The 18,112-nt window shown below is 38.3% G+C and overlaps 1 protein-coding gene across 1 annotated transcript; it reads left to right on the top strand.

Moving 5' to 3' along the window:
* Window positions 1-7,796: 7,796 nt before the first annotated feature.
* LOC139139528 (arylsulfatase J-like) lies at window positions 7,797-17,988 on the top strand. The gene is made up of 8 exons (XM_070708441.1): window positions 7,797-7,898; window positions 10,839-10,994; window positions 11,419-11,530; window positions 13,821-13,872; window positions 15,486-15,589; window positions 17,048-17,172; window positions 17,787-17,857; window positions 17,956-17,988. The coding sequence occupies exons 1-8, from the start codon at window positions 7,877-7,879 to the stop codon at window positions 17,986-17,988; spliced, it is 675 nt and encodes a 224-aa protein (XP_070564542.1). The 5' UTR covers window positions 7,797-7,876.
* The last annotated feature ends 124 nt before the right edge of the window (window positions 17,989-18,112 follow it).

Here is an 18,112-nt window from a genome sequence, read left to right as displayed (position 1 = left end):
ATGTCGGGACATATTTTGTTCAAACTCGGCACAGAGACATAGCACTATGGCACACAGTTGTACGTCATCATGTATTGCTGTACATATATGCGGATGGCCAAAGCGCTAATATATTGCTGCTGTTGCAACACTGCATTAGCATTGAGGTCATCCGCCGGCCAAATCTCAGAAGATGTCTAAATATTCGTCGGTCACTGTAGCACTATTCTTTAGTGTCTAGCTATTGTCAATCACGGTTTATGGTGAACAATCCTCAGATGTGAGGACCGGGTCTATGGCTTTTAGTTTTTTGTTCTTAAACGATTCGAATAGGACCTTCATGAGGCTACTTGTTATTGTAAGGGTCATCGTTAATTTGATGCAACTTGTGCTTATGCACATGCTTGTCTGAATGACACATGTCGTAAACCTCACCCAAAACCAGTCCATGAAACTATGTATGGTTCTAATTTAAAAAACATATAAAGTCGCAACCCTTCAACATGCCCGTCCCACCACCCAATGATTTTGCTCTAACTTACTCTGTATGGCAACCTGTAAAATGCCACTTCGACATCCAGTTCTTTCTCTAAATGTTTCATTGGTTATCTGGGAAAGTAGGATTTGGATAGAGGCAGCGGAACAAGACAGGTGATTAGGAAAGGAGGAGAGGAAATCACTGGAGTGCATTTGGAAAGGGGTGTTTGCTGGAAGGAGCTTATGAAGACGTAACACTTTGTCCTGGTCGATGTAATCTAGAGAAAGCATCTGGGATATTGTTCTCTTTGCCAGATATATGAATTGCCTTGATATCAAAGTTGAAAGGGCAGAAAGCCTTATAGGCATTCATAACAGTTGGGTTACATAGAGTAACATGATTGTTACAACCCATAGCGATAGCGCTATCAGTGAAAATGTGTAATGGAATCTTGCCAAGCATTTGCCCATCGTTTGGAAGAAAGAATAATAGAAAGGACTTCTTTATGATTAATGTTGAGTGGGGTAGCTGATGCCAGTCACAGGACCACAAGGTGTACTGCCAGTCATCACTGTAATACATACCTGAGGCAAAATTAGAAGCATCAATGTGAACATCAGTCACCGGGCGGATATCAATGAACTTAGTACTACCATAAAATAGAGGAAGGCTTTGTAACCACCATTGGATTTCTAACACAAATGTCTTAGACAGAATGAGTTGTGAGAAAAGTTGCTGAGTTGGTCAGGATACGTCAGAGGAACGTTCTACCTCCTTTATTAGCCTGCATACCCAAACAAGCTTACCTGTTAGGGTTTCTAGCTGGCGGCGGCTGGCCCGCTTTTTAGCGGAGAAAGTAATAAGCAGATTATGTAATTCAGCAAGCGTTTGCTGTGGCAAGCGTGATGAAAGAAGACCAGTATGAATTTCAATGCCAAGGAAGGCTAACCTTTGGGTGGGGCCTTCAACCTTTTTCCATGCTATGCGGAAACCTAGCTGTCTTAGCAATTTTAAAAGGGTGTTAAGGGCAACCAAACAGGAATGATAGTCAGCGGCGAAATGAGAAAATCATCTAGATACACAACCATGGCCTAAAAGCCCCGCCTGGCCATCATTCAGCGACCACTCTGGGTCAATCTTTGAAAAATACCAGGGGACAATTTTGCACAAAATGGGAGCCGTGTATCATAAAGATAAGTTGAGTGCTTATCACCTTCAAATAACCATTCAAGACCTGTAGCCTGATAATTGGACTTTTGGAATGTTACGGAGCAGTAAGCTGATTTAGGAAACTGCCAGGGGAAATAAGTTTCACAGTGTTATCGCGAGACTGATATTGAATGTGATGGTCAGACGCATTATCGTGCACAGCCTTACCCTGTGGTTTGGTGCAATCATGGATAAGCCCAACTTCATCAGAATTTGGCTGGTTTTTTGGATGAAATAGCGTTACATGACCCTCTTCAATTTCAGCAAGGATCTGCTTCTCTACTTGGTGTTTGGCTGCACCACTAGCTGACTTATAATTATACATATGGGCTGGTTTTAGGGGTATCCTTATCGATAATGTGGAAGCTATTCGTAATCCCATCTAATAGAAATTTGGCATCTCGGTTATGTTTGAGCTCAGTTTGCCATGCAGAGTAAGTAAGAGCAAAATCATTGGGTGGTGGGATGGGCATGTTGAAGGGTCGCGACTTTATATGTTTTTTAATCAGAACCATACTTAGTTTCATGGACTGATTTTGGGTGAGGCAAACATGTGCGTATCAGTTGCACCAAATTTACGATTACTCTATTAAAGCCTAAACAGATGGGTCTCCAAGATTTGATATCAATTGGCGCTGGCGTTCAGTTTGCAGTTTTTAAGTCATTGTTGGTGAACCTTCTGTGATTGAGGCGCTTAACAACTCTTCGGACTCTTTCTATCAACAAAATGGTTGACAAATGTGGTATATCACTGCTCAATCTAAACTTTATTCCTCTTGATATTGGCAATATTCCCGATCATACAATAGGACGGACATCTATGTATACTGGTTTGGCAATATTGGGACTTTACGAGAGAATGCAATATCATTGAAAACATCTTCTGTCGGATGGACAATTTTTCATCTTTTTATACATGATAGCAAAATTTGCTGCTATCCATTGAGTAGGTGCCACAGATTCCAAAGGAGGTCTCTTTCTTCCTGACGGAAGGACAATTGTGTTGCCATCATCTCCTACACTAAGAACCTTTTGGTCCTTTACTTTGACAAAGTCACTGGTTGACAAAATTTCAACAATATCACCATATTTCTCACCTTTGAAAGGTGTGTCCATGTATATGTGGGACTCTAAATCGGCCTTTCGTGATTCAAAGAAGCACATGGAGGTTGGTTATTTTGAGAATTCAGTAGAAGTAATGTATTCAGGATTGTTTGTAATGGTGCTGAGTCTTGTGGTGCTTCGGTTGCAGCTAATGTTACAGCAGGAGTGATTGAAGTTGTTGGATGTAGTCTCCCAAAGCTGTGGACGCGGCCATCTTGGATTTCGGGTCACCTTTGAGGGAACTGACATCCGGTGTGTACTGGTGGCTGTGGTCCCCGAAGCACTTTGACATTGTTCTGGCTGCTGTGTAGTCTCTCGGGCTACTGGTGGTTGCTCGGGCAGGTTTTTGGCCTTGGTCATTGTCTGGATATGATAACTACGCTGATTCATCCTACGGATCGCTACAAGCAGGATTCGTCGTCGAAACAGAGGTTCAACTTGCAATTTCAACAAGTCATCCCTCTCTATAGTTGGACTGAGGGTAGATGGGTTAAGCCAGCTGCTGCTAGTTTGGAAAATGTATTTACGTTATGTTATTATCCAATGCCCACTGTTGGACGTCAATAGAAATAAATGTCCGGTCCAATTTCAGTTATCGATGTTCCTTGGCTTGCTAGAGTTAGCTTCATAGAACATGTGTTCTAAAACATGTCTTGCAACGTAATTTGCAGTTGGTAGCTAGCTGTTATAGTCCATCGACGGATATTGAAGGAAGGACGGAAATCAGGCTGCTTCTTGTTTGCAATACGTTAACATTCAGCCCCCGCAAGATTGTGCTAAAGTCAGAATAATTGTTGTCCCCTTAAGACTGTATTTGAATCTCCCGCTTCTCAGTTACTCATCAACCTATAGATCAAGGCCATCTGTTATAATAGCTATCGGGCCCAGGGCCGACATCAACCGTTACCAAACTAAATTCGAGCCCCGTCGCAAATTTGAGTCTGCTCTGAACCCAGTCGTCAGACCTGACTTAAATTAAGCCAGCCAAATGCCGACCAAGGGCAAACAACTCACGATGTTTTCAGGACCAGGACTGCCTCAGAGACGACGCAAACCATATAGTGTGAACGTGATATAAATATGGAGTTGAACATCCAACTAAAATTCTACAGATTCCCTGCGCGCCCTTCTCTTTAGAATGGCATCCCTTCATCTACCTAGACGTGCAAGTATAATCATAGTCCCCTTTTGCTGCAATAGTTATGTTCAGTTTGATATCATAGATTTTAGGAAACGAATTTCCAAGTAAATATGTGACAGCGAAGACTTAGTTTCCAAAATTAAAGGTTAACTCGTCGCAGCTAAATCAAGTTTCCGAAAAGCGGAACGTGTGTTGTGTGAATAATATGGCTTTGGGTTCTCGCCAGGCAGTAACTATTGATTTCTTCAGTATGATCAAGAATAAAGAATTGATCAATTGGTTGGCTTTGGGATTACTATTTAAATTGGCATTTATGGTTTTACCGTCGTAGTTGAACTTGTGCAACTTCGAATTTGTTCTTTACTGAGAACGTGTTGTCCTGCCCTCTGTAAAATTTAATTGCACCATTCATTCAAAGCAGAATCGGATCTTGATGATATGGATATTCTGGACATGATTGCAAACGGTTCGCCGTCACCACGAAAAGAATTTGTATGCAACACCGATCAATTTGAAAAGTCTCCTGGTGCAGCTATAAGGTAATAAAGTTCAAAGTTCACTGTGGCCATATGAAGGCATTCAAAGAGTATTAATCATTTACATATGCAAATATAATGGGAAAGATATCTTTAAACGATAATGTTAATAAAACGTGTATCATGATCTCTTGAAAGAGGGATCATCAGCCAATGGCAAAATAATATATCGAATATGTTTCGTGTGTATCATGCCTTCTTACCGGAATTGCGTCATTCTTTTGTCCGGAATGTAGATTTATCTAGTTTACATTTACCATTTGTGGTAAAAAACCACCAAAGTGACCTATCTATACCACTTTCCTGCTTTACTGGTCACTCTTACCACAATATTTGAGATCTAGAACATTGCTATACTTCTTGCTGTTCAATAGATACTTCTTTCTCTGGGTCGGAGACTGGAAGTTAGTAATGGGCAATCCAACCATGTTGTATCCTTTGCAAGTACTCAGTGAATTAGGTAGGTAAATTTGGAGAATTCTTTCTTTCTTTATCGTGTCACTTTTAATGAAGGCAGTTGCATGATGATGATGCGATATAAGATTTTACTCCCACCAAAGGTATTCAGCCCGCCATGAATATCATTGGGTTTTGTTTGAGTGAATATGTCCTTCTGTGATTCCAAAAGGTCGGACAATATTCACGTAATTGTACAAAATGTATTTATTGAAAGAGATAACGTGAATGCACATATGATTTCAATGCAGTTTGTTAAAACGGGGGTTTCAAATCTCGATGAGCTAATGCAGATATTATTTTTTTGTCTTTTAGGAGGGTTTTAGTGACTAATTAAATATATGGCTTCAATGTTTTGTTCACAAACGCTTCGAATGTGACCTTCACCAGGCTATTTTAGTGATTACCTCATGAAAGGGGAAGGCGTTAAATTTTGATCACGTGCTGACAAGCATAAATGGAAAATCGGCCCGATGTTTCAAGTCTACCAAAGCCCATCATACAAGCCAGAATATATCTGATATCAATGTATATGGAGATTTATAGCTAATTGCGCGACAGACACAGCGAGAACTATGCCTCCAAACATAACATGCCTATCTGAATTGTGGAAATTTTCTGATGGAAAATTAAGGCGCATAGACAGTTGTGGCGTCCCTTGTGTAAGTACAGAATGTAGTGAGCATGTACATACAGCCCTAAACACGATGGTGACGTGTAAAGTAGTCCAAGTCGCAATGATATCAGGTGCCGCCAACCAAGCTGTTCGTGCAAAAAGGTGTTCGTGCGCAGTTTTTCAGCGGGCGGGCAAATTCTAAAATTAATCAGCGGGCGGGGAGAAAAAATCGATATTTACTGTGGGCGGGGAAGAAATTTCATTATTTTCAGTGGGCGGGGAGAAAATTTTGGACGGTGGGTACCTGAACATATGTAGAGGGAGGGGAAAACCGTAGTTGACTGAAGTTGAGGAAGAGGGGAGCAATGTTCCAAGGTATACTGCTAGCTGCTCGCTCGGTTTTGTGTTGACTTGGGTTACCTAGTGGGTATCTAGAGGGCAACGGGGAATTTCAGTAGTGGGGAGAGGGCAGTGGGGAGCTTGAATTGTTGTGGGGAGCGGGGAGTGGGCAGACCATAGATACTGGAGGGCAGTGGGCATCAAAATTCAGTGGGAGGGCACAATTTCCGTGTATGCCAGTGGGAGGGCAGTTACGAACAGCTCTACTTTCCCCTCCAAATTTTAGGTGAAGGTCAAAAACACGTAAAATTGGTATATTAGCCTTCAAAACATGTTTTGTGATGATTTTGCGAAATTGATGAAATTTATCAGTTGGCGGCACCTGTGATATCGAGTATATTTTGCTGTACATCATTATGGCGTCGGCAACAACAGGAACGTGGACATTTGGAATGATATGCATTTACTTTGTATTTTATTTTCGCGGAGTAAAAGACGACAGGTTGGCTACCAGATAAGTTTTCTGTGAGAGTGAGCGAAGTTCAAGCCAAAAGTTCTACACGCGAGGTTTAAAATTGAAATGTTATTATTTACAACACCATGCCTGAGTGTGTTGAAAATTTCAAATACTTCCGTTGATCTTTCTCGCACAGGCGCCGTAAGCAAATGCATCTGTCTTTGTTAGTCCCCACGGACACCTTTCGGGGGGACTTATTGGTATGTTTAAGTCCATGCATGCGTCCGTCTGTTCACGCAGATATCTTAGAGATGCCTGGAACGATTTCATTCAAACTTGGTACAAGGATTACTCCTTATGTCATGCATATCTACGTCAAATTGTTTTGCGATCCGACCAAATATGGTCGTGTGACGGCCATTTTATTGAAGAAGTGGGGACCATGTCATTGACAATGACTTTTTGAAAAGAGGTCTGTTTCTAGAGTTACTGCACTAAATTTCATGAAACTTTGTAAAGATGTCACACAGGGCTCTGATAGCACACAATGACATATGTCAGTATCGCATCAATTAATTGCTAATTTGCATATTTAATGAACTTTCCTTATTAGTTGGATATGTCCAGAACCATTGTATCAAATTAGTGAAACATGATACAAATGTTGATCTCGTAGTACTGTAATACTGTGTGAAGACATTAAGCAGTATCATATCAATTAATTGCTAATTTGCATATTTGATGAATTTTTGTAATTAGTGTGATATGTCTAGAAATGTTGCATCAAATTTGATGAAATGTGGCACAGATGTTGATCTTTTGGTGGTGTAATGGCATGCATTGATATGTAGTTGTACCCTGTTAATTAACTGCTGATTTGCATATTTAATGAATATTCGTAATTAGGCTTATTTTGGAAGAAATTATTCATCAAATTTCATGAAACTTGGTACGGATGTTGAGCTCACATTGCTTTAACATTTGAATGAAGACATTTATCAGTGTCATTCAAGTTAATTGCTAATTTTCATATTTGGCACTTAGTATTCGTTGTTTAATGTACGAGAACTTTACCTACCACAACAATAGTGCGAGAGCTATTTCGAGTGTTGAACTTTTAATGCCAACGTTCAAGGGTCATGACACCAGCCCTCAGCTGCTCCTCTAGGGTAAGGTTGTCGGAACTGCCCTAAAAAGGTCGCACGGGACCAGAATGACCGATGTAAACACTGTATCCGAAGTATGTTGGCGATTGGTGAAAGTAAAAACATGTTTTTCATAATGTAAATCGTGAAATTTGAATGTTTCAGCCATTATGACATGTCGATCCTGACATTGTGAATAAAATACATTGCTTGTAGACAAGAAAGTCGCACAGGCGCCGTTCGACGACCGGGACGTCCCACTCAATAGGTTGGTAAGATTTATTGTGTACGGTACGAGGTCACCTCAGAAGGTGACTCAAGATATCAGGTATGTCTACGTACTTCTTGTCGTAGTCGTCAGTTACATGTTCGATTGCTTTTATCTGTTGGATTGCCGTTAGTCTGCTCGCTAGTGTATGGCTTCGTCAAGCCGCAGAGGTAGGTTATCCTCGTAACCTCTTGTGTCTCACCGTGCATAGTGAGTACTACACTGTACTTCCATAAGTGCTCTGATCTGCAAATTCTCTGAGGATTACATATTATGGAGGTAGAACATATATGCGAACTTGTAATTAGTGAGCACAGTCGTTTGTGGACCGATACAAGGCGCGGCCGCTGTGTGGTATGCATTAGAATAGTAGTGCCCTGCTTTTCTACATGTAATGCATACCACACAGCGGTCGCCGTGTGTTGGCGACTGTGTGACTGTGTGATTATCATGAACCAGGGCCAGGGAATACGTTAAGGCCCCTGGTTCAGTGATTATGTCGCTGTGAACGTTGTGTACCTTTCTGCAATTTCAGAGTACAGTGTGTAACAACAGCGCCGGTAATCTTCTGGTTGTTTTCTGAATATTTGACAAATAGCTACGAAACTTTCTGTGTGGTACAATCATCGTCGTAAACTACGCGCCCCTTTGCGGCAACAACTTGATTTTTGCATAGGTCGGCGGAGCGGTCATTATGCTCTGGCTCGCGAGAATGGGTACAACCAAAACCCGTTGCTCACCCTTTGCAAAGTGTGACCGCAGCCAAAAGGGAAACTCTACTATAGGGAACATGGGGTTGCAATAAATTTATAGTACATTTTACGTGCCCTTCGGCAAAAAAATCGGACTTCATTAGGGACGGACCATTAGATATTGGGAGGGGGTTGGTCACAATGAAATTGTGAACTTTGTTTTTACAATTGTAAATTTCTAAAAACATTTTTTTCCAAATGAGAAAAGCTGTGCTATTTTTTTTTTCTGAGTAAATTTTACGATTTATAATTTTTTTTACTTCGGCGCTGTCTGAGGATACAATGTACATCCATATCACTAGCGCAAATAAGATTGTGTGCTGTAACCCCAACATACATATGGCCTAGTGATTTATATTGCTGATAGATTTCGCGAAATGTTGCAGATCATCTTGCAGTCTATTATCAAAACACACGGGATATCAGCTATTTGGCTATGCAGTTATATGTTCATTCCAAAGTGCGTCCTTCAGTAAAAAGGGAAATTGTTGTGAACAGATGATTCATATAAATGAGACAAATCAGAAAAAAGACAATGTCGGCAATGAGTTTCCCTAACTGTATGATTACCTGTATATATCAACATCGGAAGATTCAAGTAGCACATTTTCATGCACATCTGACATCTTCCTCTGAAACTTTGTCTTCTTGCTCCTCAGTATCTTCCTATAGTTTTGAAAATTGACTATTAGGGTTTCCTGGCTTCCCTTTCTACTGCGTGGTGAAATGCGTACATTCACCCCGCCAAACATCATGCATATCACATGATTTACAATAGATTTTGATAAGCTGAGAAGCTGTTTGCAAAATATAGTGAAATTTGCATATTTATGTTTTCAGGGCAATTTTTGCCCTTTTTTGATCAAAACATCTATTTCTCTGTAGCAGCATGTCCAAATTGATTGGATGTGTATAGATGTGGTGAAAATTCAATATTTGTCTTTTAAGGGCAATTTATGCAATTTATGGTCAAAATATCTGTATTCTCTGAAAGGGCTTGTCCAATTTCTTTGAAATTTGCTACATAAGTCCCTTAAAATTTGTTTAAATCATGCTCTCTTTTGTGGTGGAAAAATTCTTCAGATAATTGTCATTCAGCATTTGCTACACACAAACGATTAGTCATGCAGATTTATTCAGTATTTGCTATAGAGAAACCTTCAAAGTTCAACCCTTTTATGTGTTTTTGTGTTGGGATTTGTTTGATAGATGGCATTCTACGTAGTGTATTGTTGAATGTTAAAAAATGTGTTGCTGTTGAGTTTAAGGCTGTTTTTTGAGAAAAAAGAACTGAAATTGCCTTTTTAAAAGCAAAATAATATATAATGACTTGACATGTTGTTTTATCGTTATTGACGTGTTTCTACTTGTTCACCCATTCTTGCATTCACCATTGCAATAAAATACTGTGAAAAAATGGACCTGATGTAGCCTGCATCTGTTCACCTTGATCTTAAAAGGCAAATATAACTTTCTGTCTGACAACCATACCATAGTTTCAATGTTTTACCTAGTGTACCTGCTTGGTTTGTACGCAGGAAACAAGTAGAAAACAGGCTCTATGATTTCATAATTTTTAAGTTATCAGAATACAAAAGTCCTGAAAAGATAAGATGATCACATCTTCCAGTATAAGGGATACAGTCACTCTAAATGTATACAATAAACTTAAAAATGTGCCTAGAGGATGTACTAAAATACAGAAAGCTGCTTCCTTTCGGTAAAATCTAAAAACACAAATTCAACATTTTAAAGACTTTTGCAATTTTTTTACGCATTTGTATTCTTATTTATTTATTTTTTATTTTACAAACTAGTTTGAAGATTTTTTTTCCTTAACTTTCTGCTCTGAAATTTTTTTTTCTGTTTTTGACCACCCCCTCCCAAGATCTAATGGTCCATCTCTTATCATTCTCATTCACATGCTGTATGTGTATGTACAGCCCAATTACTCGATAAGATGACTCAATAGTTTCAAAACATTTGTTGTCAATTATGTTTTCTCATAATGCTTCTGATTTACAGCGAGTCATTATTCACTCCTCTTTCAAGACGCCTGGCAGATAAAGACGGACCACTAGACTTTAAGAGTGGCTTGTTAGAAATAAGAGATACCCTGTGTTTTGAAGTTCAAATTATTATTTTTTTGAAGTTGACAGCACACGCATATTTATTTTAGGATTCCAATCTTTTATCGTTTTCAATCAGGTGAATGTGTTTATGCAAAAAGCACTTTGTCGCAATTTTTGACAACTCTGTACTTTTTTTGTATTTTCACTATCCTATCCAAAGTCTACTGGTCTAGCCCCTCCCAAGTTCCTAAATATATTTCACATTTTTCACACTTCTGCTCAACAGCACCCGACATGCAACGTAAAGAACACTCGTCAAAAAGTGGCATGAAATATACACTCATCCTAGCTGCGACAGTTGGCGCCATTGCCGTAATTTTATCGTTGAAAGAGTGGAACGTCAAACGTCCACACATCGTTTTCATCCTTGCTGATGACCTTGGTAAGTCCAACCAGGGACTCTTTGCGCTCCTTAAGCGTTTAAGGCTTTTCCTTCTGGTGTAAAGATACGTTTTTTAGATTACTGTACCATTCATACTTTTAAGCATAAAAATATGCTGCTTTGGCCCATTATTACCACACCATTCTTGTTGATATTCACCACCGTGAGTACAATGGCGTTGTTCGGCAAAATAGTCCCAGGAAATCTGTTCATCTATCTCATATTGGCAATTTGTTCCAAGAAAGATATAAATACATAATACTTAAAAACCATAAGCATGTCATAGTTTGAATCCTTGTTCGGTAACCTAAGCATAGATTTCAACAAAAGGCGTTCTCAATGTATTTTGTCAATCGCAAAGAAATCGTAATGTTGTAGATTTGTCAATGTGCCTAATTGCTCGAATACGTTTTTGATAACCCAGGTTGGAATGACATTGGCTGGAACAACCCAAACGTCAAAACACCACACTTGAACTCGCTTGGTCACAATGGCATTATATTCAACCAGACCTACGTTCAACCAATCTGTACCCCGTAAGTAATATCTATGTCTTAAAGTGTACAGCAACACTGTCACTCAGTGATATGCATTAATCCGGATGCCATAGGGAAATGACTGCCCACCAGTAGATGTACACTATTAAGGCAAATGACATTTTTATTCATTTTCTAATTTATTACGCAAAACGTTTATCGAACGTTTCACGTAGTCGTCTGTATTTCGACACTGAAGAATGAGACAGTTTAGGTGAGGAGGTACATATTGGAATCAAGAACCGTATCAGCCATTTGACATAAGGTCAATCGCGGTACAGGTAACCGCCAGACTATGCTTTAATCAGATTGCCTGCTGAAAAGAGGTCAGATTTCTTACAACTGGTTCAAAGTTCGGCGATGAATAGAATAAATTCCTGTGAACCATTATCAACCATTGAGGCGATAGCGCCCAAATACTACTATGAAAAAATAGTGTCAATGACACTGTCTCGCAACCACCGATAAAGAATCATGTTCGAATTCATAATTTTTGACCAAAAGTGGCACATAATAAGCAACAAGCTGTACATATCAGATTTCCAAAATATCAGTCTAGTGATTTCAGAGTAGATTTCTACCAAACATAGAAAAGTCTATCTCAAAATATCCCCATACTAACACAAAATGAAAAACTGATAGGTCCAACAGTATCCAAGTTATCACAACACATTATCCCTTTCGACCTGTGTACCAACTATCAAAGCTTTCCGATGAGCGCCTTCAAATAAAAAAAATTAAAGCTGTTTTGCCTCAAAATAGCAAAAAAGAGGGATTCCTTGTTGACCGAAAATGAAAAAAATTGCCATAAAAATAGAAACTTGCATACTTAATCTCAGTTTGAACAGTGTGAGTCAGGTAATCTCCGGGGACTGTAAAAGCTATCGAACCAGCGCTGATGTAGAAGAAAACGTTTTACCAAAAATTGTTCTTTTACCTAATTTGCATATTATTGACATTATTCAAAAAACAAAAAGCGGTTGTCCCAATCCCCCATACACCTCCACACAAAATATCACAGTAACACGTGCATAACGTGTCAAGAAGTTATCGCAATGGACAGACAGACAGAGGAAGTGGGCAAATACCCATATATAAAAAATCCTAAACTACCTTGTCTCATATATTTTGTCTCATATATATATATATATATATATATATATATATATATATATATATATATATATATATATAACTATATAAATAATACAAATTATTTCAACTACAAAGTAATTATATCTGTTACTGAAGTTTCATGCGGTTAAATTTCGAGGTTGCTAATTATTAGTATTTGCAAATTATGGTGTTAATGTTTACCTTCAATCGCGTGATTTTAGGAACGTGATATAATTGTATTGAACAATTGAAAATAATTTCGTAAGACTTCATGAAATATCAATTGTACAGTCCTACGTACCTGATATTCATTTGGTTGGCGATTGCTAACCATATGCATTGTGGTTAGCAATCGCACGTTATTGTAGTATGCGCCTCCCCGCTGAATGATTCAAACTTTTGCTCAAACTTTCTTCAGTAAAACTATGAACTATATTCATACTAAATGAAGAATCAAAGTCAGGTGTCACTACGGCAATTTTTTATACCCGAGAAATGATTTACCTGAAATTTACCGATATTTCGAATGTCCGCCTCCCTAGCCTCTTTTTAACCCTATCGGGAATTATGAGTTTAGATTTTTGGAAAAACCAAGATGGTGAAAACTTTTGTTTCTCCAGGACATTTAAAATGACCCCTTGCAAATGGTAGATCATTAAAAAATATAGAGTTCGAATGCCTGTTCTCGAGGCGCATCCTACCTTGGATAATATGGCTCATGTGGAAACTTACTGCACAACGATCTAACGATTACATGCAAATTGTAAATAATATAGTATTTTAGTATCTTATTTGTACAATGATTGAACTTTAACGAATCTTCAAATTGAAACTAATTATCCGACAATTGTAGGCGAAAAATGTAAGGATGAAGAATTGGATTTGACTATGTTGGAGGCATTGGTTGCTGTACAATTAGCCATTGCAGAAATAGAATGAAGTTGTAAGACCAAAAAATTTGTCTGACATTTGTGCATATGTATTTGGTCATTTAATGGTAAGTATCATATTTTGCTTAGCAACGAATATTCTGGCGGATTGTATCTCATTTTGGAACGTGGCAATTATGAACATAGAATCTTATTTCGTTCACATCTCTAGTTAATTGTTGAACTGAATAATGCCAGCATTTCAATACAGACATGTCGCTATGCATGCTTATTAACATTCTCAGGACTAGAACTGCACTGATGACTGGCTACTACCCATTCCGTACTGGTATGCAGGTATGTACCTTAACATGGTTTACTGATAAATCTGAAAGGGATGTAAAAAGTAAAAACGTTTGTCTATAAATGGACAAACATTTCATAGTATGAAAGTAAGATTTCAGAAAAAAGTCACAGTGAATATAGAAATGACGATAAAATAAGCACCTAATACCAGGTTACGAGGGTTATTACCTTGAGGAGCCGTGCGTTACCTGAAATACATCGCTACTTTCCGTGGCCGTAGGCCGACGGGTATAGCACTGTGTTTCTGGTAACGTACGACCAAGTGTGCTAGTAAAACGGGCGTTATAGCCCTAAGAAAGATCAGGTTATAGGTATTTCATAATATACCACATGCAAGTGCTGTTATTATTGTATTCATATGCTTTAATGTATTCCTTCCATCCATACAATGATTAAGTATTTAACCTAGTTCCTGATAAGTGTTTTGCTCATTACAATTTATATGCTTCCCCCCGGTAGTGTTGAAGAACCAAAATCAGGCAGCAGAATAATTTTGTGTCGTCCTTTGGTGCCGGTCTTTGTATTTAAGTCCCTCCCTTTTCCTCAGCTTTTAGTTTTCCAAACATTGCAGAAAAACGAGATGTCCACGCCACACTGTCTCAGAAAGTATCTTTGTAGGTAATACCGTATAGTTATCATTGACTTTCCATAATACAGCTCAGCCATACTCTGAAAAAGACATTGCACAGAAAATTCTAAAGAACGAACATAGTTCACAGGGCGAATTCATAACAGTGTCATAATGGTATCAGTTTCTCCGCAAAAAACGAATGACATCCTTGGTTGCACTTGAATCTTTGTTTCTAATGAGCTGTTCAAATTCTTTCGCGCTTCAAATACAAAATCTCGCCCGTTTGCCAGAAAGGCTTGTCGCTGTAACCACCCATCAATTTTAAAGAAGTGCAGACGACACCTCGGTTATAGTCACGTGACCGGGCACTTTTGCAACGACTATTTCCCAGGGCAAACAGTCAGAGGAAAAAATATCCTCTGACGTAATATTCTAAAAGAAAGTTAGCACTAGACGTATCTATTTCCCCTCAGGTGACTTGTTCTGGCCAATAGCAACAAACTGTGAGCACATGGTGTATTATAACCAAAATACTCAACAGCTCAAAGCTCTGTCGCATTACCTCCGAACAAAATTTTAGAGAAGTGACTTCAATTTTTTTTATGAAAAAGAAATCAACTGACAGCAATCATATGAATGTAATTTCGTGGTGTGGATATCGAATAATACGCAATGCACATTCACGTATGTATAATAACAGTTTATTATTTTTGTCAATTAAACTGCAATTCAATGATTCGTTGATCAATTTCAAGCATATAAGCTATATCCACTCACCTAGTAAAGCTGCCTGCGCATTTAACTACTCGGCCAGATCACCACCTATAATTATTACCTTTAGGCAAGGTCCAAAGGCCTTATTGATCAGTAACATCTTTGCATTTACCGCCACTGTGTTTGCTTTATGTGTGTTAAAGTCGGGGGTTTCGACATTGAAACATGAAATCAAAACGCAACAGTATCTTGTCTGACGACCTGGAATCCCCTGTCACTTTTGGTAAAATGATACTTATGCCAAGTATTTATATTCCAGCATAGCATATTGCGGCGCTTCACGAAAGGCGGACTGCCCCTTAATTTTAAAACTCTACCTGAAAAGCTGAAGGATGTTGGCTATTTGACCCATCTCGTCGGAAAGTAAGTTAAGTGTGCAAACATCAATTTTCGGTTTTGTTGTCATTAAAAGTATCACAATATGTAATAGATTAAGCATGTCATGGACAAACATGATGTAAATGTATGTATGTATGTATGTATGTATGTATGTATGTATGTATGTATGTATGTATGCAAGCATGCATGTTTGATTGCTTGTCAACTGCAAAAAAACTCGAAACTATTGTGTGACATTTATATTACATAGAGTTGCTATGTTGGTTGAAGAACTCTGTTGTTCGAATTAAAATACAAGTCTCAAATTTTTTAGATCTCATTCGCCAAATTTATTTACAATTTGTTTGCAAGTCCCGAGAATTTTGAACCTTTAAGTATATTTTGTCATATTTAGTATAGAAAAATCGTTATTCAGGAATTACTTTACCAGAGTAAAGATTATTAGTAGACGCAGAAATCGTTTTACATGAATCTTTAGTGACTCAGGAAATCGTTGGGGTCAGGGAAGCCCCATGGAACCTGTTTTAGGTCTTGTTCAGATGCTTTTGTCGGATTATCTGCAAAATTTCAGAATTCCCGCGAGTAAAACCTTAGTATATGGTATGAAAATACGTCTAAGGTAATACATTTGGTTTAATTCAAATACATGTGTTGGTCCAAAAGATATGCTAATTTACGTGAAAATGTGAAAACGGTAAAACATCAAATCTACATGACAAACGAGTCATTTGGCCTTGATATTTTGTTTATGGGCGCCTAAGGTAGAGATATTCTGCTTTGTAGCTTCATGGCGATATTTGTGATTTTCTACTCTTAGTAATTTATCCCCCATTTTTGCCATTTTGGGTCAGCAATTTCCTTTTCAGGAACGTCCAAATATTGCTTTGAAAACTTATTACAAATTATTACAGGTGTTTGTATATCCATTTGTTTAATCATAATTAAATAAGTGACATTGGAATTTTGAGAACAGTAAATTATGATTTTTGGAATATTGAATATCTGCGTGTGTTCTTTGTCTCACTAAAGATGGACACATTGAATCTTTAAACGGATTTCCATAACTCCAATTCAATTTAAGCACCATACTTTTTTGCTGATAACATTTACCGGTAAGAGACCTGGATTAAAAGAATTAGGGACTTTACATTCTTGAGATCGTATTTTATTGGGAATTTTCTTTTCAAGAATATCCTATTAATGGCTTAAATTTTGTGTCCACATTTCCTGGGATGTGTTCATTTCTGTTTGTTCTAAATTACGACACAAAACTAATAAATGCAGTTTTGCTGGCTAATCCCTAAAAAGAATATTAAAAGCTTACTCATGACTTCTTAGCATAAATGAGGTCTCGTTAAAATACTGACCTCTTAGAGACAGAGTGTACTTGATATGGGTATAGGTCATAACTATATCAATTAATTATAATATGATTGAAATGGAAGCACAGAATCATGGACATTGTTCTCTTACCTCCTTCAGGTGGCACCTGGGTTATTCAAAGTTGGATTATACTCCTTTGAAACGCGGATTTGATTCCTTCTTTGGTCACTTGGGTGGCGTGATATCAAACTACGAAAAGACATCCAAAGATCCTTTAGTGAAGGGTAGGTGTATGTGGACGTATCTTTTACATCGTGGTTTACATCGTTGAAATTAACCAGTAGATATTGAATGCTGAATTAAGTCAAGTATGTGACTGTATCTAAGTGTAAACAGCCATGTTCTCGGTAAATGCAAAACTGATTATGATTACGTAAAAGAGGATGCTCTATGTAACTGCGAAATCATCCTAGCTCCAAAACTATACGAAGGCACATGCCATTTTATACATCATGAAGAGGCATTCCATATCAGTTTACACATTGTGCCAGCGTTATTTCAAAAGTTAAAACTGACAAAGTTGCCGGAGTCATTTTCCATGTCGTAAACCACTTCTTCAAAATCAAACATCTTAAATAATCATGCTCAATCTGAGGGTCAAGCGCAGTGGACACCGAGGGTTATAGTTCTTTAAAGCTGCAGTTAACTCGCGTAGCATTCATTGCCGGTAGTTAACAGGAACTACGTCACAGCTCTTTACCGATTCTGTCTGTGTTCGTTCCACTGCAAACTGTCAACGTCAATGCAAATATTGATTACGAACATAGAGTATTGATTACGAATAGATTATGAATGGATTAGTTTCCTGGTTGACATTTCTCTCTTCCCTTTTATCCAGACACGAATGCAGGGTACGATCTCTGGGACAATACTGGCGTGGTTCAAAAGGACGATACAACGTATTCGACGGTGAGTTTGACACATACACATAAACGAGAGTGGCTTGCGTGGAAAAGAACTTGTAGTTTACTTTTCGTTCACAAATATAACACTTTGTTTCATACCAGCTTCCAATGATAATGAACAAATTCGCTCGGTAATTCTCCTCGTTTTACTTGAGGAAAGCTTTGTTTTGTTACATGTAAAAATAAATATCTTTTCTGACCCAGCTGTTCAGGAAAGGAGACCGTTCCTACTCTATATCTCTATGTAATCTTCATTCAT

Source organism: Ptychodera flava, chromosome 8 (assembly GCF_041260155.1).
Source record: "Ptychodera flava strain L36383 chromosome 8, AS_Pfla_20210202, whole genome shotgun sequence".
Classification (NCBI taxonomy): Eukaryota; Metazoa; Hemichordata; class Enteropneusta; family Ptychoderidae; genus Ptychodera; species Ptychodera flava.
Note: the sequence above shows the minus strand (reverse complement) of the source record. Positions and strands in the feature narration are given on the sequence as shown.

Bases quoted from the DNA above. Each gene is read 5' to 3' on its own strand.
- LOC139139528 (XM_070708441.1), top strand. From the start codon at position 7,877: ATGGCTTCGTCAAGCCGCAGAG. The intron at 10,995-11,418 runs GTAAGTCCAACC...TTGATAACCCAG, and splicing joins CATCCTTGCTGATGACCTTG to GTTGGAATGACATTGGCTGG. The intron at 11,531-13,820 runs GTAAGTAATATC...TAACATTCTCAG, and splicing joins GTTCAACCAATCTGTACCCC to GACTAGAACTGCACTGATGA.